We start from the raw sequence: 24194 nt of genomic DNA, 5'->3' as shown, positions 1-24194 counted from the left end.
AAGGGATAATTAATACGCCTTCTCTTCGAAGAAGGATCATCATTTCGGCCATTACCTTGGTAAAGAACCTGGGTGCCGTGGACAATCCAAACGGCAGCGTCTGAAACTGATAATGACAGTTTTGTACCACGAACCTGAGGTACCCTTGGTGTGAAGGGCAAATTGGGACATGAAGGTAAGCATCCTTGATGTCCAAGGACACCATAAAATCCCCTTCTTCCAGATTCGCTATCACTGCTCTGAGTGACTCCATCTTGAACTTGAATTTTTGTATGTACAGGTTCAGAGATTTCAGATTTAGAATAGGTCTTACCGAGCCGTCCGGCTTCAGTACCACAATAGCGTGGAGTAATACCCCTTTCCCTGTTGTAGAAGGGGTACCTTGATTATCACCTGCTGAGAATACAGCTTGTGAATGGCTTCCAATACCGTCGCCCTGTCTGAGGGAGACGTTGGCAAAGCAGATTTTAGGAACCGGCGAGGGGGAGACTTCTCGAATTCCAACCTGTAACCCTGAGATACTACCTGCAGGATCCAGGGGTCCACCTGCGAGTGAGCCCACTGTGCGCTGAAATTCTTGAGGCGACCCCCCACCGCCCCTGAGTCCGCTTGTAAGGTCCCAGCGTCATGCTGAGGCCTTTGCAGAAGCCGGGGAGGACTTCTGCTCCTGGGAAGGGGCTGCTTGCTGCAGTCTCTTACCCTTTCCTTTGCCTCGGGGCAAATATTGGAATCCGCATCGCCTGACCACTGTCGTGTCCATAGACTTCTTCTGGCAGATATGGACATCGCACTTACTCTTGATACCAGAGTGCAGATATCCCTCTGTGCATCTCGCATATAAAGGAATGCATCCTTTAATTGCTCTATAGTCAATAAAATACTGTCCCTATCCAGGGTATCAATATTTTCAGTCAGGGAATCCGACCAAGCCACCCCAGCACTGCACATCCAGGCTGAGGCGATTGCTGGTCGCAGTATAACACCAGTATGTGTGTATATACTTTTTAGAGTATTTTCCAGCCTCCTATCAGCTGGATCCTTGAGGGCGGCCGTATCAGGAGACGGTAACGCCACTTGTTTGGATAAACGTGTGAGCGCCTTGTCCACCCTAGGGGGTGTTTCCCAGCGCGCCCTAACCTCTGGCGGGAAAGGGTATAACGCCAATAACTTCTTTGAAATTAGCAGTTTTTTTATCAGGGGTAACCCACGCTTCATCACACACGTCATTCAATTCCTCTGATTCAGGAAAAACTACAGGTAGTTTTTTCAGACCCCACATAATACCCCTTTTTGTGGTACTTGCAGTATCAGAGATATGCAAAGCCTCCTTCATTGCCGTGATCATATAACGTGTGGCCCTACTGGAAAATACGTTCGTTTCTTCACCGTCGACACTAGATTCGGTGTCCGTGTCTGGGTCTGTGTCGACCGACTGAGGCAAAGGGCGTTTTACAGCCCCTGACGGTGTTTGAGACGCCTGTACAGGTACTAACTGGTTTGCCGGTCGTCTCATGTCGTCAACCGACTTTTGCAGCGTGCTGACATTATCACGTAATTCCATAAACAAAGCCATCCATTCCGGTGTCGACTCCCTAGGGGGTGACATCACCATTACCGGCAATTGCTCCGCCTCCACACCAACATCGTCCTCATACATGTCGACACACACGTACCGACACAGCAGACACACAGGGAATGCTCTGATAGAAGACAGGACCCCACTAGCCCTTTGGGGAGACAGAGGGAGAGTTTGCCAGCACACACCAAAGCGCTATAATTATATAGGAACAACCTTATATAAGTGTTGTTTCCTTCTAGCTGCTTAAATATATATAATATCGCCAAAAAATGCCCCCCCTCTCTGTTTTTTACCCTGTTTCTGTAGTGCAGTGCAGGGGAGAGCCTGGGAGCCTTCCTAGCAGCGGAGCTGTGTAGGAAAATGGCGCTGTGTGCTGAGGAGATAGGCCCCGCCCCCTATTCCGGCGGGCTCTTCTCCCGGTTTTTCTGAGACCTGGCAGGGGTGAAATACATCCATATAGCCTCATGGACTATATGTGATGTATTCTTTTTAGCCAGAAAGGTATTAACATTGCTGCCCAGGGCGCCCCCCCCCAGCGCCCTGCACCCTCAGTGACCGCCGGTGTGAAGTGTGCCTGAGCGCAATGGCGCACAGCTGCAGTGCTGTGCGCTACCTCATGAAGACTGAAAAGCCTTCAGCCGCCGGTTTCTGGACCTCTTCTTACTTCGGCATCTGCAAGGGGGTCGGCGGCGCGGCTCCGGTGACCCATCCAGGCTGTACCTGTGATCGTCCCTCTGGAGCTAGTGTCCAGTAGCCTAAGAAGCAAATCCATCCTGCACGCAGGTGAGTTCACTTCTTCTCCCCTAGGTCCCTCGTTGCAGTGAGCCTGTTGCCAGCAGGACTCACTGAAAATAATAAAACTATGGATGGGTCACCGGAGCCGCGCCGCCGACCCCCTTGCAGATGCCGAAGTAAGAAGAGGTCCAGAATGTGCCAGTTGAATTGTGCTACAAATCCAACAAGCAATCGTCTGCTTAGAAGCAGAGCACCCAGCTTGTTGGGTGCATACAGTATAAACAGCGAGTCAGATTTTCTGACTCCAGCCGTCCTTGAAATATATATTTTCAATGCTCTGACAACGTCCAGCAACTTGGAATCCTCCAAATCGCTAGTAGCCGCAGGCACCACAATAGGCTGGTTCAGGTGAAACGCTGATACCACCTTAGGCAGAAAATGAGGACGCGTCCTCAATTCTGCCCTGTCCGAATGGAAAATCAGATATGGGCTTTTATACGATAAAGCCGCCAATTCCGACACTCTCCTGGCTGAAGCCAGGGCCAGTAGCATGGTTACTTTTCATGTAAGATATTTCAAATCTACCGATTTGAGTGGCTCAAACCAATGGGATTTGAGAAAATCCAAAACTACATTGAGATCCCACGGTGCCACTGGGGGCACAACCGGGGGCTGTATATGTAGTACTCCTTTTACAAAAGTCTGGACTTCAGGAACTGAAGCCAATTCTTTCTGGAAGAAAATCGACAGGGCCGAAATTTGAACCTTAATGGACCCTAATTTGAGGCCCATAGATAATCCTGTTTGCAGGAAATGTAGGAATCGACCCAGTTGAAATTCCTCTGTTGGGGCCTTCCTGGCCTTACACCATGCAACATATTTTCTCCAAATGCGGTGATAATGTTGTGCAGTCACCTCCTTCATGGCTTTGACCAGGGTAGGGATGACCTCTTCCGGAATGCCTTTTTCCCTTAGGATCCGGCGTTCAACCGCCATGTTGTCAAACGCAGCCGCGGTAAGTCTTGGAATAGACACGGTCCCTGCTGAAGCAGATCCCTTCTTAGAGGTAGAGGCCACGGATCTTCCGTGAGCATCTCCTGAAGTTCCGGGTACCAAGTCCTTCTTGGCCAGTCCGGAGCCACTAGTATCGTTCTTACTCCCCTTTGCCGTATAATTCTCAGTACCTTGGGTATGAGAGGCAGAGGAGGGAACACATACACTGACTGGTACACCCATGGTGTTACCAGAGCATCCACAGCTATTGCCTGAGGATCTCTTGACCTGGCGCAATACCTGTCCAGTTTTTTGTTGAGGCGGGACGCCATCATGTCCACCATTGGTCTTTCCCAATGGACTACAATCATGTGGAAGACTTCTGGATGAAGTCCCCACTCTCCCGGGTGAAGATCGTGTCTGCTGAGGAAGTCTGCTTCCCAGTTGTCCACTCCCGGGATGAACACTGCTGACAGTGCTATCACATGATTTTCCGCCCAGCGAAGAATCCTTGCAGCTTCTGCCATTGCCCTCCTGCTTCTTGTGCCGCCCTGTCTGTTTACGTGGGCGACTGCCGTGATGTTGTCCGACTGGATCAACACCTGGCTGACCCTGAAGCAGAGGTTTTGCCAGGCTTAGAGCATTGTAGATTGCTCTTAGTTCCAGTATACTTATGTGAGAGACGTTTCCAGGCTTGACCACACGCCCTGGAAGTTTCTTCCTTGTGTGACCGCTCCCCAGCCTCTCAGGCTGGCATCCGTGGTCACTAGGACCCAGTTCTGTATGCCGAATCTGCGGCCCTCTAACAGATGAGCACTCTGCAACCACCATAGCAGAGAGACCCTTGTCGACAATTTTATCCGCTGATGCATCTGCAGATGCGATCCGGACCATTTGTCTAGCAGATCCCACTGAAAAATTCGTGCATGGAATCTGCCGAATGGAATCGCTTCGTAAGAAGCCACCATTTTTCCCAGGACTCTTGTGCATTGATGCACAGACACTGTCCCTGGTTTTAGGAGGTTCCTGACAAGTTCGGATAACTCCCTGGCTTTCTCCTCCGGAAGAAATACCTTTTTCTGAACAGTGTCCAGAATCATCCCTAGGAACAGCAGACGTGTCGTCGGGATCAGTTGGGATTTTGGAAAATTCAGAATCCACCCGTGCTGTTGGAGCACTACTTGAGTTAGTGCTACTCCGACCTCCAGCTGTTCTCTGGATCTTGCCCTTATCAGGAGATCGTCCAAGTAAGGGATAATTAATACGCCTTCTCTTCGAAGAAGGATCATCATTTCGGCCATTACCTTGGTAAAGAACCTGGGTGCCGTGGACAATCCAAACGGCAGCGTCTGAAACTGATAATGACAGTTTTGTACCACGAACCTGAGGTACCCTTGGTGTGAAGGGCAAATTGGGACATGAAGGTAAGCATCCTTGATGTCCAAGGACACCATAAAATCCCCTTCTTCCAGATTCGCTATCACTGCTCTGAGTGACTCCATCTTGAACTTGAATTTTTGTATGTACAGGTTCAGAGATTTCAGATTTAGAATAGGTCTTACCGAGCCGTCCGGCTTCAGTACCACAATAGCGTGGAGTAATACCCCTTTCCCTGTTGTAGAAGGGGTACCTTGATTATCACCTGCTGAGAATACAGCTTGTGAATGGCTTCCAATACCGTCGCCCTGTCTGAGGGAGACGTTGGCAAAGCAGATTTTAGGAACCGGCGAGGGGGAGACTTCTCGAATTCCAACCTGTAACCCTGAGATACTACCTGCAGGATCCAGGGGTCCACCTGCGAGTGAGCCCACTGTGCGCTGAAATTCTTGAGGCGACCCCCCACCGCCCCTGAGTCCGCTTGTAAGGTCCCAGCGTCATGCTGAGGCCTTTGCAGAAGCCGGGGAGGACTTCTGCTCCTGGGAAGGGGCTGCTTGCTGCAGTCTCTTACCCTTTCCTTTGCCTCGGGGCAAATATTGGAATCCGCATCGCCTGACCACTGTCGTGTCCATAGACTTCTTCTGGCAGATATGGACATCGCACTTACTCTTGATACCAGAGTGCAGATATCCCTCTGTGCATCTCGCATATAAAGGAATGCATCCTTTAATTGCTCTATAGTCAATAAAATACTGTCCCTATCCAGGGTATCAATATTTTCAGTCAGGGAATCCGACCAAGCCACCCCAGCACTGCACATCCAGGCTGAGGCGATTGCTGGTCGCAGTATAACACCAGTATGTGTGTATATACTTTTTAGAGTATTTTCCAGCCTCCTATCAGCTGGATCCTTGAGGGCGGCCGTATCAGGAGACGGTAACGCCACTTGTTTGGATAAACGTGTGAGCGCCTTGTCCACCCTAGGGGGTGTTTCCCAGCGCGCCCTAACCTCTGGCGGGAAAGGGTATAACGCCAATAACTTCTTTGAAATTAGCAGTTTTTTTATCAGGGGTAACCCACGCTTCATCACACACGTCATTCAATTCCTCTGATTCAGGAAAAACTACAGGTAGTTTTTTCAGACCCCACATAATACCCCTTTTTGTGGTACTTGCAGTATCAGAGATATGCAAAGCCTCCTTCATTGCCGTGATCATATAACGTGTGGCCCTACTGGAAAATACGTTCGTTTCTTCACCGTCGACACTAGATTCGGTGTCCGTGTCTGGGTCTGTGTCGACCGACTGAGGCAAAGGGCGTTTTACAGCCCCTGACGGTGTTTGAGACGCCTGTACAGGTACTAACTGGTTTGCCGGTCGTCTCATGTCGTCAACGGACTTTTGCAGCGTGCTGACATTATCACGTAATTCCATAAACAAAGCCATCCATTCCGGTGTCGACTCCCTAGGGGGTGACATCACCATTACCGGCAATTGCTCCGCCTCCACACCAACATCGTCCTCATACATGTCGACACACACGTACCGACACAGCAGACACACAGGGAATGCTCTGATAGAAGACAGGACCCCACTAGCCCTTTGGGGAGACAGAGGGAGAGTTTGCCAGCACACACCAAAGCGCTATAATTATATAGGAACAACCTTATATAAGTGTTGTTTCCTTCTAGCTGCTTAAATATATATAATATCGCCAAAAAATGCCCCCCCTCTCTGTTTTTTACCCTGTTTCTGTAGTGCAGTGCAGGGGAGAGCCTGGGAGCCTTCCTAGCAGCGGAGCTGTGTAGGAAAATGGCGCTGTGTGCTGAGGAGATAGGCCCCGCCCCCTATTCCGGCGGGCTCTTCTCCCGGTTTTTCTGAGACCTGGCAGGGGTGAAATACATCCATATAGCCTCATGGACTATATGTGATGTATTCTTTTTAGCCAGAAAGGTATTAACATTGCTGCCCAGGGCGCCCCCCCCAGCGCCCTCAGTGACCGCCGGTGTGAAGTGTGCCTGAGCGCAATGGCGCACAGCTGCAGTGCTGTGCGCTACCTCATGAAGACTGAAAAGCCTTCAGCCGCCGGTTTCTGGACCTCTTCTTACTTCGGCATCTGCAAGGGGGTCGGCGGCGCGGCTCCGGTGACCCATCCAGGCTGTACCTGTGATCGTCCCTCTGGAGCTAGTGTCCAGTAGCCTAAGAAGCAAATCCATCCTGCACGCAGGTGAGTTCACTTCTTCTCCCCTAGGTCCCTCGTTGCAGTGAGCCTGTTGCCAGCAGGACTCACTGAAAATAATAAAACTATCAAAACTTTTACTCTAAGCAGCTCTTTATGAGAGCCACCTAGATTGCACCCTGCTCGGACGGGCACAAAAACCTAACTGAGGCTTGGAGGAGGGTCATAGGGGGAGGAGCCAGTACACACCACCTAGTGGTCAAACTTTTAAATGTTGTGCCCTGTCTCCTGCGGAGCCGCTATTCCCCATGGTCCTGACGGAGTCCCCAGCATCCACTAGGACGTCAGAGAAATTAGGTTTATATTGCTGCCCAGGGCGCCCCCCCCTGCGCCCTTACAGTGACTGCTGTGTGTGAGCAATGGTGCACAGCATTACCGCTGTGCGTTACCTCTATGAAGATCTGAAGTCTTGTGCTGTCTCTGAAGTCTTCTTCCTTCTCATACTCACCCGGCTTCTATCTTCCGGCTCTGCGAGGAGGACGGCGGCGCGGCTCTGGAACGGACGACGAGGGTGAGAACTGCGTACCGATCCCTTTGGAGTTAATGGTGTCCAGTAGCCTAAGAAACAGAGCCTAACATTAAAGTAGGTCTGTTTCTCTCTCCTCAGTCCCTCGATGCAGGGAGTCTGTTGCCAGCAGGCTCCCTGAAAATAAAAAACCTAACAAATATACTTTCTTTTCAGGAAACTCAGGAGAGCTCTCTGTAATGCACCCAGTCTCCTCTGGGCACAGTAATAAACTGAGGTCTGGAGGAGGGGCATAGAGGGAGGAGCCAGTGCACACCCATACCTAAAGTTATTTTTTAAAGTGCCCATGTCTCCTGCGGAGCCCGGCTATCCCCATGGTCCTTCCGGAGTCCCCAGCATCCTCTAGGACGTAAGAGAAAAATTATTACAATCAGTGATAAGAGTTGGGACACACCGCACAATATAAAAATTAGAATAAGCAACATCACTATGTCACTGCAGGTGTCAGTCTGACTCTCTTGGCATAGTGGTATTGCGGATGGTTAACATGCCCAGGAGCTAGGGCTCGATTCCCACAAAGTACCCGTCCGTTGCCCTGCAGCTCTGTAAACATTGGGTCTGGGTTTTTTTGCCATAAATGCTCTTACACGTCACTATGCAAACAGGATGCGCAAGCAGACTCTGCTGATTAAAATGATATGCAGCATGCCTATATTCAGTGTGAGAATACGGAGGTATCTGCATACGAAATGCTACATTACAGTGTTTTCCTGGAAATCATTGACATAGCATCTCGTATGCAGATACAGCCACTGTCACACACAGAATATAGGCATGCAACATATTTTAATCAGCAGAAGCTGCTTGTGCATCCTATTCGCATAGCGATGCATATAAAGGTATTGCTGCGAGGGGACACGGTGCACTAATTGGGTTTCCCAGTCACTTTACGAAGAATAAGACACCAAAAAAAGTTTTTTTTTTTTAAACTCATGCCGACCCTTTTCCATGTCAACCTAGTACATGTCGACCTATTGACCATGTCGACCAATAGTGTTCGACCTAATGACCCATACTCAATCAGTTCAATGCAAGCAGAACTTTTTCTGTGTTGTCATTCTTCGTTACAGTGTGTGATCACTTTATACAGCGATCCTGTGGCCCAGCGTTCATTTGTAAAGCATGTTAGCACACTGCAAAACAAAGTGTACTGGACAAGTTGCAGTATGTAATAAAATAAGACTTGTAATGTATAATATACAGTATATCAAGCATAAAATTGTTAACAGAAAAGTATTCTAAATTGTTTTTCAAAACATCTTGTCCTTTGCGGTAATCAAACCCAAGCTCACAGGCATATTTACCGTTCGCGAAACCACACAGATGAGACTTCTCAAAATTCAGGATCTAGCCATGATCCTGAAGCACCTGTACTTCACACATGCGCAATGGTGGTTTTGAAAAGCGACACCTGGTGGATGAACACCAGTATTGCACCTGCCGGAGACTCAATTCATTACATTGCGACTGAATACGCCACGCTGCGACAAGGCACGTGGAAACGTAGAGAGTCTAGTTTTTGCACTATACACCACACAGAGGAGAGAGGAGCATGGCTACATCTGTAACGCCAAGTTTTTACTTTCTCGCTTCTTAGCATTCCTTCAGTTTGTTACTTGGAAGCTTCGTTATGGCAAGTTTTCGAGTTGGGGCATGTCTTGCATGTTGACTTTTCTCATATTCCATGATAATAGATTGGTTGTCCATACAGTTCCTACGTTCCAGGAAAAGAAAGTCATTTCTGCTTTGCACTTAAACCAGGAAAACGGTCTTTCCAGCTTTTCCTCTAGCAACTTCCTGGGACTGGGATGATCTGGCTCAGTTAGACATAGTCCAAGTTCTGCAGATTTACTTGGACAAGACGTCTCATGTCTGCCGCACAGATTCTCTGCTTGTTCTTTATGACGCGCATCACTCAAGCTTATTCTAGTGCGGGGCGACTGGCGCATTCCACTTGGGTGGTGGCAACCTCCTAGGGAACGTAACATGGAGCTTCAGCAGAACAGGTCTGTCATGCAGCTACCTTGTACTCCGTCCACAGGTTTGCTCGTTTTTAGGTTTTTGCCTCCGGTGGCGCACACTTTGGCTGTACAGTTCTCAGTCTGTTGAAAGTCCCATGAAACAGTGTACCCCAGCCATGATGCAGGAGAAAAAATAAGAATTTACTTACCGATAATTCTATTTCTCGGAGTCCGTAGTGGATGCTGGGGTTCCTGAAAGGACCATGGGGAATAGCGGCTCCGCAGGAGACAGGGCACAAAAAGTAAAGCTTTAGGATCAGGTGGTGTGCACTGGCTCCTCCCCCCATGACCCTCCTCCAAGCCTCAGTTAGGATACTGTGCCCGGACGAGCGTACACAATAAGGAAGGATTTATGAATCCCGGGTAAGACTCATACCAGCCACACCAATCACACTGTACAACCTGTGATCTGAACCCAGTTAACAGTATGATAACAGCGGAGCCTCTGAAAGATGGCTCACAACAATAATAACCCGATTTTTGTAACTATGTACAAGTATTGCAGATAATCCGCACTTGGGATGGGCGCCCAGCATCCACTACGGACTCCGAGAAATAGAATTATCGGTAAGTAAATTCTTATTTTCTCTATCGTCCTAGTGGATGCTGGGGTTCCTGAAAGGACCATGGGGATTATACCAAAGCTCCCAAACGGGCGGGAGAGTGCGGATGACTCTGCAGCACCGAATGAGAGAACTCCAGGTCCTCCTTAGCCAGGTTATCAAATTTGTAGGATTTTACAAACGTGTTTGCCCCTGACTAAATAGCCGCTCGGCAAAGTTGTAAAGCCGAGACCCCTCGGGCAGCCGCCCAAGATGAGCCCACCTTCCTTGTGGAATGGGCATTTACATATTTTGGCTGTGGCAGGCCTGCCACAGAATGTGCAAGCTGAATTGTATTACACATCCAACTAGCAAAAGTCTGCTTAGAAGCAAGAGCACCCAGTTTGTTGGGTGCATACAGGATAACAGCAAGTCAGTTTTCCTGACTCCAGCCGTCCTGGAACCTATATTTTCAGGGCCCTGACCACATCTAGCAACTTGGAGTCCTCCAAGTCCCTAGTAGGCGCAAGACACCACAATAAGCTGGTTCAGGTGAAACACTGACACCACCTTAGGGAGAGAACTGGGGACGAGTCCGCAGCTCTGCCCTGTCCGAATGGACAAACAGATATGGGCTTTTTTGAGAAAAAAACCACCAATTTTACACTCGCCTGGTCCAGGCCAGGTCCAAGAGCATGTTCACTTTTCATGTGAGATGCTTCAAATCCACAGATTTGACTGGTTTTAAACCAATGTGTTTTGAGGAATCCCAGAACTACGTTGAGATCCCACAGTGCCACTGGAGGCACAAAAGGGGGTTGTATATGCAATACTCCCTTGACAAACTTCTGGACTTCAGGAACTGAAGCCAATTCTTTCTGGAAGAAAAATCGACAGGGCCGAAATTTGAACCTTAATGGACCCCAATTTGAGGCCCATAGACACCCCTGTTTGCAGGAAATGCAGGAATCGACCGAGTTGAAATTTCTTCGTGGGGCCTTCCTGGCCTCACACCACGCAACATATTTTTGCCACATGTGGTGATAATGTTGTGCGGTCACCTCCTTTCTGGCTTTGACCAGGGTAGGAATGACCTCTTCCTGAATGCCTTTTCCCTTAGGATCCGGCGTTCCACCGCCATGCCGTCAAACGCAGCTGCGGTAAGTCTTGGAACAGACATGGTACTTGCTGAAACAAGTCCCTTCTTAGCGGCAGAGGCCATAAGTCCTCTGTGAGCATCTCTTGAAGTTCCGGGTACCAAGTCCTTCTTGGTCAATCCGGAGCCATGAGTATAGTTCTTACTCCTCTACGTCTTATAATTCTCAGTACCTTAGGTATGAAAAGCAGAGGATGGAACACATACACCGACTGGTACACCCACGGTGTTACCAGAACGTCCACAGCTATTGCCTGAGGGTCTCTTAACCTGGCGCAATACCTGTCCCGTTTTTTGTTCAGACGGGACGCCATCATGTCCACCTTTGGTAATTCCCAACGGTTTACAATCATGTGGAAAACTTCCCCATGAAGTTCCCACTCTGCCGGGTGGAGGTCGTGCCTACTGAGGAAGTCTGCTTCCCAGTTTCCATTCCCGGAATGAAACACTGCTGACAGTGCTATCACATGATTTTCCGCCCAGCGAAAAGTCCTTGCAGTTTTTGCCACTGCCCTCCTGCTTCTTGTGCCGCCCTGTCTATTTACGTGGGCGACTGCCGTGATGTTTTATCCCACTGGATCAATACCGGCTGACCTTGAAGCAGAGGTCTTGCTAAGCGTAGAGCATTATAAATTTACCCTTAGCTATATTTATGTGGAGAAAAGTCTCCAGACTTGATCACACTCCCTGGAAATTTTTTCCTTGTGTGACTGCTCCCCAGCCTCTCGGGCTGGCCTCCGTGGTCACCAACATCCAAAACTGAATGCCGAATCTGCGGCCCTCTAGAAGATGAGCACTCTGTAACCACCACAGGAGAGACACCCTTGTCCTTGGATATAGGGTTATCCGCTGATGCATCTGAAGATGCGATCCGGACCATTTGTCCAGCAGATCCCACTGAAAAGTTCTTGCATGAAATCTGCCGACTGGAATTGCTTCGAAGGAAGTCACCATTTTTTTACCATGGCCCTTGTGCAATGATGCACTGATTTTAGGAGGTTCCTGACTAGCTTGGATAACTCCCTGGCTTTCTCTTCCGGGAGAAACACCTTTTTCTGGACTGTGTCCAGAATCATCCCTAAGCACAGGAGACTTGTTGTCGGGATCAGCTGCGAATTTGGAATATTTAGAATCCACTCCTGCTGTTGTAACAGTATCCGAGATAGTGCTACTCCGACCTCCAACTGTTCCCTGGACTTTGCCCTTATCAGGAGATCGTCCAAGTAAGGGATAATTAAGACGCCTTTTCTTCGAAGAAGAACCATCATTTCGGCCATTACCTTGGTAAAGACCCGGGGTGCCGTGGACAATCCAAACGGCAGCGTCTGAAACTGATAGTGACAGTTCTGTACCACGAACCTGAGGTACCCTTAGTGATAAGGGCAAATTTGGGACATGGAGGTAAGCATCCCTGATGTCTCGGGACACCATATAGTCCCCTTCTTCCCGGTTCGTTATCACTGCTCTGAGTGACTCCATCTTGATTTGAACCTTTGTAAGTGTTCAAATTTTTTTAGATTTAGAATAGGTCTCACCTAGCCTTCTGGCTTCAGTACCACAATATAGTGTGGAATAATACCCCTTTTCTTGTTGTAGGAGGGGTAATTTAATTATCACCTGCTGGGAATACAGCTCGTGAATTGTTTCCCATACTGCCTCCTTGTCGGAGGGAGACCTTGGTAAAGCAGACTTCAGGAGCCTGCGCAGGGGAAACGTCTCGACATTCCAATCTGTACCCCTGGGATACTACTTGTAGGATCCAGGGGTCCTGTACGGTCTCAGCGTCCTGCTGAGAGCTTGTCAGAAGCGGTGGAACGCTTCTGTTCCTGGGAATGGGCTGCCTGCTGCAGTCTTCTTCCCTTTCCTCTATCCCTGGGCAGATATGACTCTTATAGGGACGAAAGGACTGAAGCTGAAAAGACGGTGTCTTTTTCTGCAGAGATGTGACTTAGGGTAAAAACGGTGGATTTTCCAGCAGTTGCCGTGGCCACCAGGTCCGATGGACCGACCCCAAATAACTCCTCTTCCTTTATACGGCAATACACCTTTGTGCCGTTTGGAATCTGCATCACCTGACCACTGTCGTGTCCATAAACATCTTCTGGCAGATATGGACATCGCACTTACTCTTGATGCCAGAGTGCAAATATCCCTCTGTGCATCTCGCATATATAGAAATGCATCCTTTAAATGCTCTATAGTCAATAAAATACTGTCCCTGTCAAGGGTATCAATATTTTTAGTCAGGGAATCCGACCAAGCCACCCCAGCTCTGCACATCCAGGCTGAGGCGATCGCTGGTCGCAGTATAACACCAGTATGTGTGTATATACTTTTTATGATATTTTCCAGCCTCCTGTCAGCTGGCTCCTTGAGGACGGCCCTATCTATAGACGGTACCGCCACTTGTTCTGATAAGCGTGTGAGCGCCTTATCCACCCTAAGGGGTGTTTCCCAACGCGCCCTAACTTCTGGCGGGAAAGGGTATACCGCCCATATTTTCTATCGGGGGGAACCCACGCATCATCACACACTTCATTTAATTTATCTGATTCAGGAAAAACTACGGTAGTTTTTTCACATCCCACATAATACCCTCTTTTGTGGTACTTGTAGTATCAGAAATATGTAACACCTCCTTCATTGCCCTTAACGTGTGGCCCTAATAAGGAATACGTTTGTTTATTCACCGTCGACACTGGATTCAGTGTCCCTGTCTGTGTCTGTGTCGACCGACTAAAGTAAACGGGCGTTTTAAAACCCCTGACGGTGTTTTTGAGACGTCTGGACCGGTACTAATTGTTTGTCGGCCGTCTCATGTCGTCAACCGACCTTGCCGCGTGTTGACATTATCACGTAATTCCCTAAATAAGCCATCCATTCCGGTGTCGACTCCCTAGAGAGTGACATCACCATTACAGGCAATTTCTCCGCCTCCTCACCAACATCGTCCTCATACATGTCGACACACACGTACCGACACACAGCACACACACAGGGAATGCTCTGATAGAGGACAGGACCTACTAGCCCTTTGGAGAGACAGAGGGAGAGTTTGCCAGCACACACCAAAAACGCTATAATTATATAGGGACAACCTTATATAAGTGTTTTCCCTTATAGCATCTTTTTTATATATTTCTAACGCCAAATTAGTGCCCCCCCTCTCTGTTTTAACCCTGTTTCTGTAGTGCAGTGCAGGGGAGAGCCTGGGAGCCTTCCCTCCAGCCTTTCTGTGAGGGAAAATGGCGCTGTGTGCTGAGGAGATAGGCCCCGCCCCTTTTTCGGCGGCCTCGTCTCCCGCTCTTAACGGATTCTGGCAGGGGTTAAATATCTCCATATAGCCCCCGGAGGCTATATGTGAGGTATTTTTAGCCAAAAATAGGTTTTCATTGCCTCCCAGGGCGCCAACCTCCCAGCGCCCTGCACCCTCAGTGACTGCCGTGTGAAGTGTGCTGAGAGGAAATGGCGCACAGCTGCAGTGCTGTGCGCTACCTTAAGAAGACTGAGGAGTCTTCATGCCGCCGATTCTGGACCTTCTTCTTGTTTCAGCATCTGCAAGGGGGCCGGCGGCGAGGCTCCGGTGACCATCCAGGCTGTACCTGTGATCGTCCCTCTGGAGCTAATGTCCAGTAGCCAAAGAAGCCAATCCATCCTGCACGCAGGTGAGTTCACTTCTTCTCCCCTAAGTCCCTCGTTGCAGTGATCCTGTTGCCAGCAGGACTCACTGTAAAATAAAAAACCTAAGCTAAACTTTTCTTAGCAGCTCTTTAGGAGAGCCACCTAGATTGCACCCTTCTCGGCCGGGCACAAAAATCTAACGGAGGCTTGGAGGAGGGTCATGGGGGGGAGGAGCCAGTGCACACCACCTGATCCTAAAGCTTTACTTTTTGTGCCCTGTCTCCTGCGGAGCCGCTATTCCCCATGGTCCTTTCAGGAACCCCAGCATCCACTAGGACGATAGAGAAATAGATTTTCAGGTACTTACCGTTGAATGCTTTTCTCTGAATCAGGCTGGGGGACACTGTGTTCCCTCCCTCACTTAGTCATGAAGGGCTTTTTGTCTTGACTGTTGTTATTAATGTTCAATGGGTCACTGCTCTCCTTGCTGGGCTCTTCTAAAATTGTACTGGCATGCAGGGGGGATGTGTGTGTGGGGGGGGGGGGAGTGAACACTTAAAGCTGAAATTTAATTTGAGTTAAATGCTAACTCCACGGTTCCAACCTACACCACATGGTACAGTGTCTCCCCGCCTGATTCAGAGAAAAGGATTCAATGGTAGGTACCCCAAAATAATCTGTGGTTTTCTACTTTAGCTGTATAGAAGTGATAGACCTTTGTATTCTTACTTGTCCACCTTTGGTCTTAATCAGTACTACTAGTCAAATTACTGGCTACATATCATTAGGTAAGCCAGCCACCCATCAAAACTAGTATAACGAAGAGGTTTCATCACTCTGAACTGGTGCAGGGATTTGGTTTTGCTTCCCAGCAATAATCAGTGCAATCAATGTATTGCCTATAACCATTGCACAATGGGTAGACAACAAATGAACTAGCTGTCCAGTTCAGGGCTAGAAAAAAAGGCAGAGGATATATTCTTTAGTGACGCACATTCAAAGGTGCTTGTGGGGCTGTGAAACCATATGAACTAGTTTGCTGAGGTTTCAGCAGGATATATAACCGAACAAATAGGCGAGTTTAAAAAGGTCCACTTAATACACAATTACAAGGAACAATTAGTGGTACAGAAGTAAAGAAAGTTTAAGACCACGTTCAGCAACTGCCTAAGAATTGCATGTAGTATTGCAAATTCCTTAAAAGCAGTGTTTCACAACCTGTAAATGTGTACACCATGGGGTACTTCAGGCAGATTACTTTAAGTGTGACAGTCTAGTTCCTGTGATTAAGTTAGAGATTACATCCATTTAAAAAATAAAAATTGTTGATTGAGCAAACCTGCCTTAAAAAGACCACTAGTTAAAAAAAATAGATCAAAATAGTTTGGTTTAATTAACAAAAAATCCTTTAGTCAGTATCACATTATTATTATTATGCATAGTATGAAGTAAGCTTACATGGAATGCCAATAATTCTGAGTCAAGTATTAGTTTATAAACATATGCAAAATTGCAAATGAAAAAAAAATGCTTTACATTGCATAATATGAGGAGTGTACTTTAAAAAGCAAAATAAATAAAGTACTGTTGACTTTTTTCACCCATGAGAAGGTACTGTTGGCAGCTACATAGAGGGCATAGCGTTTTTGCCCAGTGTGTATGCACAGCGATAATCGCTGACATCGCTGGGCTGAAAGTCGCTCAGTGCATACACACTGCCCAGCCATGTCAGCGGGGGTGAACGGCTTTCCAAAGCCGGACGCTACAGAAAGCCGTCCACCTCGCAGTTCATGAAGCCGGAGCGCGCATCAGTGCTCATCGCTGGGGTATACACATTGGGCGGTTTTGAGCTGAAAGCAGCTGAAAAACACCAAAAAAGAGCTGCTTTAAGCTCAAAATCACTTATTATTTATAAGGTATTCCATGAAAATTACTAAAAATGTCCCATACATGACTGCATAAACAAAATAAAAACTGTAGCCATTTATCTTAAGAATTCAAACAGCTCTCAGGTTTTCATGAAAATAAAAATAAAACACAGCCTCTAAATTTGTAGTTGAGAGGAATTAAAAGTAGAAGTTTCATTTACAAAACAGAGGCGGATTGGCATGTCCTGTACAAGACAGCTAAATTTTGTTATATTATGTTGAGTATAACAGAGAGAAAAAAAATTCTACCTAAAAATATAAGCCTAGTCGGATGCTGATTACATCCATCTTTAATATATATTAAAAAAATAATAAAAAAAATATTCCTCGTGTTAAGTTTTAAGAAACGGATATGTTCAAATGTGTACCATTGTCCCGCAAGCAACAGTGGAATGGCCCACCATTAACTTGGACTCATGATAGACTGGTTCCTTCCAGCCCCCTCCGGACTGAGGATACACTTACTGTGTGGCCAACACTACAGTATTCCCTCTCTCCCCTGACCGTGAATATGTCTGCTGCAGCAGTGGGAGCTTTAGGGATTTGGCAGCAGCTCCCACTACGCATGACAGAGACAGTACAGACCATACCATACCATACAAAATTAATATACAGCTATTTAACCACTTGCCTGGCATGGTCGCATCAGATGCGACCATGCCTGCAAGTGCTCTATTTGACCCGGTCGCACAGGATGCGACCAGTCAGATAGAGTGTTAGCAGCGGCAGGGAAGAAAAACTTCCCTCCTCCACTGCTGTCAGAGGGACCGGAAGGTCCCTCTGCCTACCTGCACTCTCCCCCACTGATTGCCGTGCTGGCAGGCTCCACCACCCCCCCCCCCCCCCTCCCGCGGCTGCAGACAACGGCAGCCGCCGGGGAGTGTAAATGAATCCTCCCAAGCCACCCCCAGACCCCCCCTGTATGCCTGCAGGCTGTCCCGGCTTTCAAAATAAAAGCTGTGATGTTCCCGATCGATGGTCAGAAGTTTGAATATATATATATATATATATATATATATATATATATATATATATATATATATATATATATTTATTTATGTTAAATTCAAGTTCTTCACCCAATTCACTCATAAAAAAAACAGACCATTTCGGAGCGTTTTCCGGCGAAATAAATAGTCAAGTCAAGTGGTTAAAGTACTACAGGAAAAAAAATCTGCTACTCTCAGACTGTAGCAGCTTTGTCGTCAGGAGCCATATTATTGCTACATCCAATTTGGAAATCTTGCAGTGCCCACATATTTTTAAAGTACTTGATGCTGTTCAACTAATAAGAGTTGGGAGTTTCAGTGAAAAGGACAATGACAAAAGTGCTAGAGGGGAGAGGAATGTACACAGATAACTTTGTCTTGTACTTACAATGGCACTTCCGTTCATTGTCACCATTTTACTATAGCACTGAATGGGCTGTAAGTTGCTATATTGGCAGGCATAGGAACAATGCAGAGATCTTATCATTTAACACATAAGAGTGGTAATGCTTTGAAGCAGTGTACTCTGGGCTCAGTACATTAAAACATACAATGGGCAACTTTTACAGGTGCAAAACAAAAACATTAAAATAACAAAAAAAGAAAAAACGACCACAAATTTTGGAAAGAACACAATACATAAAGGTTATTCTTTGGACAGGAGATACCCTTGTATTCGGATAACAAAAAAAATAAGATTTTACTCACCGGTAAATCTATTTCTCGTAGTCCGTAGTGGATGCTGGGACTCCGTAAGGACCATGGGGAATAGCGGCTCCGCAGGAGACAGGGCACAACTAAAGAAAGCTTTAGGACTACCTGGTGTGCACTGGCTCCTCCCACTATGACCCTCCTCCAGACCTCAGTTAGAATACTGTGCCCGGAAGAGCTGACACAAGGAAGGATTTTGAATCCCAGGTAAGACCCATACCAGCCACACCAATCACACCGTATAACTCGTGATACTATACCCAGTTAACAGTATGAAATATAACTGAGCCTCTCAACAGATGGCTCAACAATAACCCTTTAGTTAAACATTAAATATATACAAGTATTGCAGACAATCCGCACTTGGGATGGGCGCCCAGCATCCACTACGGACTACGAGAAATAGATTTACCGGAGAGTAAAATCTTATTTTCTCTGAAGTCCTAAGTGGATGCTGGGACTCCGTAAGGACCATGAAGATTATACCAAAGCTCCCAAACGGGCGGGAGAGTGTGGATGACTCTGCAGCACCGAATGAGCAAACTCTAGGTCCTCCTCAGCCAGGGTATCAAACTTGTAGAATTTTGCAAATGTGTTTGACCCCGACCAAGTAGCTGCTCGGCAAAGTTGTAAAGCCGAGACCCCTCGGGCAGCCGCCCAAGAAGAGCCCACCTTCCTCGTGGAATGGGCTTTCACTGATCTAGGATGCGGCAGTCCAGCCGCAGAATGTGCAAGCTGAATCGTACTACAGATCCAGCGAGCAATAGTCTGCTTTGAAGCAGGAGCACCCAGCTTGTTGGGTGCATACAGGATAAATAGCGAGTCAGTTTTCCTGACAATAGCTGTCCTGGAAACATAAATTTTCAGGGCCCTGACTACGTCCAACAACTTGGAATCCTCCAAGTCTTTAGTAGCCGCAGACACTACAATAGGTTGGTTCAAATGAAAAGCTGATACCACCTTAGGGAGAAACTGGGGACGAGTCCTCAATTCTGCCCTATCCATATGGAAAATCAGATAAGGGCTTTTACATGACAAAGCCGCCAATTCTGACACACGCCTGGCCGAAGCCAAGGCCAACAGCATGACCACTTTCCACGTGAGATATTTCAAATCCACGGTTTTAAGTGGCTCAAACCAATGCGACTTTAGGAAATCCAACACCACGTTGAGATCCCAAGGTGCCACTGGAGGCACAAAAGGGGGCTGAATATGCAGCACTCCCTTAACAAATGTCTGAACTTCAGGCAGTGAAGCCAGTTCTTTCTGGAAGAAAATCGACAGAGCCGAAATCTGGACCTTAATGGAACCCAATTTTAGGCCCATAGTCACCCCTGACTGTAGGAAGTGCAGGAAACGGCCCAGCTGAAATTCCTCCGTTGGGGCCTTCCTGGCCTCACACCACGCAACATATTTTCGCCAAATGCGGTGAAAATGGTTTGCGGTCACTTCTTTCCTAGCTTTAATCAGCTTATCACCTGCTGGAAGTACAGCTTGTGAATTGCCGCCAGTACTACCTCCCCTTTCTCCGAGGGCAGCAGGCAAGGCTGATTTGAGGTAACGGCGAGGGGGAGTCGCCTCGAACTCCAGCTTGTATCCCTGTGATACTACTTGCAGAACCCAGGGATCCACCTGTGAGCGAGCCCACTGGTCGCTGACGTTCCCGAGACGCGCCCCCACCGCACCTGGCTCCACCTGTGGAGCCCCAGCGTCATGCGGTGGACTCGGAGGAAGCGGGGGAAGATTTTTGATCCTGGGAACTGGCTGTCTGGTGCAGCTTTTTCCCTCTTCCCTTGTCTCTGTGCAGAAAGGAAGCGCCTTTGACCCGCTTGCTTGTCTGAATCCGAAAGGACTGTACCTGATAATACAGTGCTTTCTTAGGCTGTGAGGAAACCTGGAGGTAAAAAATTTTCTTCCCAGCTGTCGCTGTGGATACGAGGTCCCAGAGACCATCCCCAACAATTCCTCACCCTTATAAGGCAGATGTGCCTTTTAAAGTCAGCATCACCTGTCCACTGCCGGGTCCCTAATACCCTCCTGGCAGAATGGACATTGCATTAATTCTGGATGCCAGCCGGCAAATATCCCTCTGTGCATCCCTCATATATAAGACTACGTCTTTAATATGCTCTATGATTAGCAAAATAGTATCCCTGTCCTGACAGGGTAACAGACCACGCTGCAGCAGCACTATCCATGCTGAGGCAATTGCAGGTCTCAGTATAGCACCCGAGTGTGTATATACAGACTTCAGGATAGCCTCCTGCTTTTTATCAGCAGGCTCCTTCAAAGTGGCCGTATCCTAAGACGGCAGTCCCACCTTTTTTGACAAACGTGTGAGCGCCTTATCCAAACTAGGGGATATCTCCCAACGTGACCTATCCTCTGGCGGGAAAGGGTACGCCATCAGTAACTTTTTAGAAATTACCAGTTTCTTATCGGGGGAACCCACGCTTCTTCACACACTTCATTCACTCATCTGATGGGGGAACAAAACACTGGCTGCTTTTTCTCCCCAAACATAAAACACCTTTTTTGTGGTACTCGGGTTAATGTCAGAAATGTGTAACACATTTTTCAGTGCCGAGATCATGCAACGGATGTTCCTAGTGGATTGTGTATATGTCTCAACCTCGTCGACACTGGAGTCAGACTCCGTGTCGACATCTGTGTCTGCCATCTGAGGTAGCGGGCGTTTTTTTGAGCCCCTGATGGCCTTTGAGACGCCTGGGCAGGCGCGGGCTAAGAAGCCGGCTGTCCCACAGGTGTTACATCATCCAGCCTTTTATATAAGGAGTTGACACTGTCTGTTAATACCTTCCACCTATCCATCCACTCTGGTGTCGGCCCCACAGGGGGCGACATCACATTTATCGGCATCTGCTCCGCCTTCCACGTAACCTTCCTCATCACACATGTCGACACAGCCGTACCGACACACCGCACACACACAGGGAATGCTCTGACTGAGGACAGGACCCCACAAAGTCCTTTGGGGAGACAGAGAGAGAGTATGCCAGCACACACCAAAGCGCTATATAATACAGGGATTCACACTACCCACAGTGATTTTTCCCTTACAGCTGCTATAATACACAATTTTGCGCCTAAATTTAGTGCCCCCCCTCTCTTTTTAACCCTTCGAGCCTGAAAACTACAGGGGAGAGCCTGGGGAGCTGTCTTCCAGCTGCACTGTGAAGAGAAAATGGCGCCAGTGTGCTGAGGGAGATAGCCCCGCCCCTTTTTCGGCAGACTTTCTCCCGCTTTTTTATGGATCTCTGGCAGGGGTATTTTTCACATATATAGCCTCTAGGACTATATATTGTGATTATTTTGCCAGCCAAGGTGTTAATATTGCTGCTCAGGGCGCCCCCCCCAGCGCCCTGCACCCATCAGTGACCTGAGTGTGAGGTGTGCATGAGGAGCAATGGCGCACAGCTGCAGTGCTGTGCGCTACCTTGTTGAAGACCGAAGTCTTCTGCCGCCGATTTTCAGGACCATCTTCATGCTTCTGGTTCTGTAAGGGGGACGGCGGCGCGGCACCGGGACCGGACGATCGAGGTCGGGTCCTGTGTTCGATCCCTCTGGAGCTAATGGTGTCCAGTAGCCTAAGAAGCCCAAACTAGCTGCAAGCAGGTAGGTTTGCTTCTTCTCCCCTTAGTCCCTCGTAGCAGTGAGTCTGTTGCCAGCAGATCTCACTGAAAAATAAAAAACCTAAAATATACTTTCTTTTCTAGGAGCTCAGGAGAGCCCCTAGTGTGCATCCAGCTCAGCCGGGCACAAGATTCTAACTAAGGTCTGGAGGAGGGTCATAGTGGGAGGAGCCAGTGCACACCAGGTAGTCCTAAAGCTTTCTTTAGTTGTGCCCAGTCTCCTGCGGAGCCGCTATTCCCCATGGTCCTTACGGAGTCCCAGCATCCACTTCGGACGTCAGAGAAATGTAGCTACTTACCTCAGGTTAATTCTATGAAACATTAGCTTTTCAAAATTGTGAAGCTTTAGTAAACTGCTTAAAATTTCCATGTTGCATAACAATAGGCTTGATTCAATTCTAAGAGAGTTGAATAGCAACGGGAATTAGCTCCCGGTGCTATTCAATACAGCGCTCTGTGACAGCAGACGATGGTATTTCTTCTCGCACCGCCAGAGGGGTGCAAACAGAAATCCCACAAAAGTGCAGTCGCAATGCAGATTTCTGCCCTTAGCACGGGGCACTTAAGTCGGAGAATGCCGGTTCTCCCAACAAAACACTGTTTGGTCCGGGAGAATGGCCATTCTCCGACTTATCACTGCGCTGTATTCAATAGCGGCGGGAGCTAATTCCTGGCGCTATTCAACTACCTTAGAATTGAATTGTGCCCAATGACAAGCCTTAAAAGTGCGTTTGGTAGGGGGGGGGGGGAGAAATAGTCACAGAAGTAAAAAGAAAAAGGGAAAAATTTAAAGTATACCTTTTCGAACATCACGAACAGAAGAGGGCAATTTTTCATGCTTCTTTTCTGAACCTGCATTTAGTCAAAGTACATGTATTCAGATTGTGCCTTCAGACAAAAAATACATTTTCAAAACAGCTGTTTTCAGTCATATGGGAGGGGGGAAAAAAATACAAAAATAATTCAGGTTTAGTTTTCCGAAATTACAACAAATTTGAGCAGACAGGGTACAAAATGGTGCAGAAAACTAGTAGCTTCCAATCCTCAGCACAACTTTGCAGAAACGTTTTACAAATGGAGAGGATTGTAAATCCTCACGTGTTTAACATACAATTCACAAAAAGGAGTAAAACTATTCATTAGCCCTGCTAGTCGAGTATTTACAGAAGGGGATTTGTGTCAAAACAGCAAAAGAATATGACACGTTCAGTACCATCAATATACAGGGAAGGTACAACTTCCCAACCATCACAAGATTAGAGGCTTCAGATATTTGGTATTGGTTGATGTAATAAAGCAGAGCAAAGGTCACAAATTGATAACCACAAACCCCTCCAAACTAGTTATTCATGCCAACAATGAGCTTTACTATTTCACCTTCGTATCAGTTTACGTGTGTGGAAGAAATCCGAGCAAGGAACTAAGAAAGGAAATAATACCTGCATAAGAGTCTGATGCAGAACTTCCACTTCTATCAAACACAATTGGAGAAATACCTCTATCCCTTTTCCTTTCCTTCTTTGTCTGATCTAGAAAATATGTGAAAAGATATTTGTAAGCAAGGCAGGGATCTCCCTACATGCTCCAACAGCCAAGCTCTCTCTGATCAGGCAGGATTTCTAATGCTCATTAAACTCCTCTGTACATCATAATCATAGACAACTAAAAAAACCTACAACCTAAGACCCTAATAATCTTGTGTGCGAGTCCTATGTTTCGCACACCGCTGCCTGGACAGCTGGTCGTAATACGGCAGCACAAAGCCCAGCAGGCAGGTTTAAAAAGGAATCTGAATTGGCCAAGTATGGAAACACGATCCAAATTAGACAACTAACTTGTATGGTTCAGCTAATCAGAAGGCTCTGCTAGTAATACATCTCCTTTGATATCTGATGTGCTAGAATAGGAAACTTCGATACGCAGGCTATATCCACACTGAAAGTTTCTGATCCATTTAGAAAAAAAAGCTGCAAATCTAAGCTGCAATAGAATCATTGTAAACATAAAGGTAGCATCCTTACACAGGTGGATGAGGAGTGTAAAACAACAAGACCATGCACTAAGCACACTATGAAGCAGTGCTGGACAAATCCCAGGAATCAAGCAGAAAGACAGCATTTTATCA

General features: G+C 47.4%; 1 protein-coding gene across 4 annotated transcripts in view; it reads right to left on the bottom strand.

Moving 5' to 3' along the window:
* The window catches only part of YTHDC1 (YTH N6-methyladenosine RNA binding protein C1), a 243666-nt gene that overhangs the window by 109913 nt on the left and 109559 nt on the right, over window positions 1-24194 (bottom strand). For 2 of the 4 annotated variants that reach the window (XM_063919842.1, XM_063919840.1), the window contains exons 5-6: window positions 23509-23598; window positions 22868-22921 (exon numbers count right to left, since the gene is read on the bottom strand). The exons of 1 other annotated variant lie outside the window; for it this stretch is intronic. In XM_063919842.1, the coding sequence (XP_063775912.1) occupies window positions 22868-22921; window positions 23509-23598 (144 nt within the window). The remainder of the gene's footprint in view (window positions 1-22867; window positions 22922-23508; window positions 23599-24194) is intronic. One more of the 4 variants, XM_063919844.1, reaches the window with a different exon arrangement.

This window comes from Pseudophryne corroboree, chromosome 1 (genome assembly GCF_028390025.1).
Source record: "Pseudophryne corroboree isolate aPseCor3 chromosome 1, aPseCor3.hap2, whole genome shotgun sequence".
Lineage (NCBI taxonomy): Eukaryota > Metazoa > Chordata > Amphibia > Anura > Myobatrachidae > Pseudophryne > Pseudophryne corroboree.
This window is presented reverse-complemented; position numbering and strand designations above follow the sequence as displayed.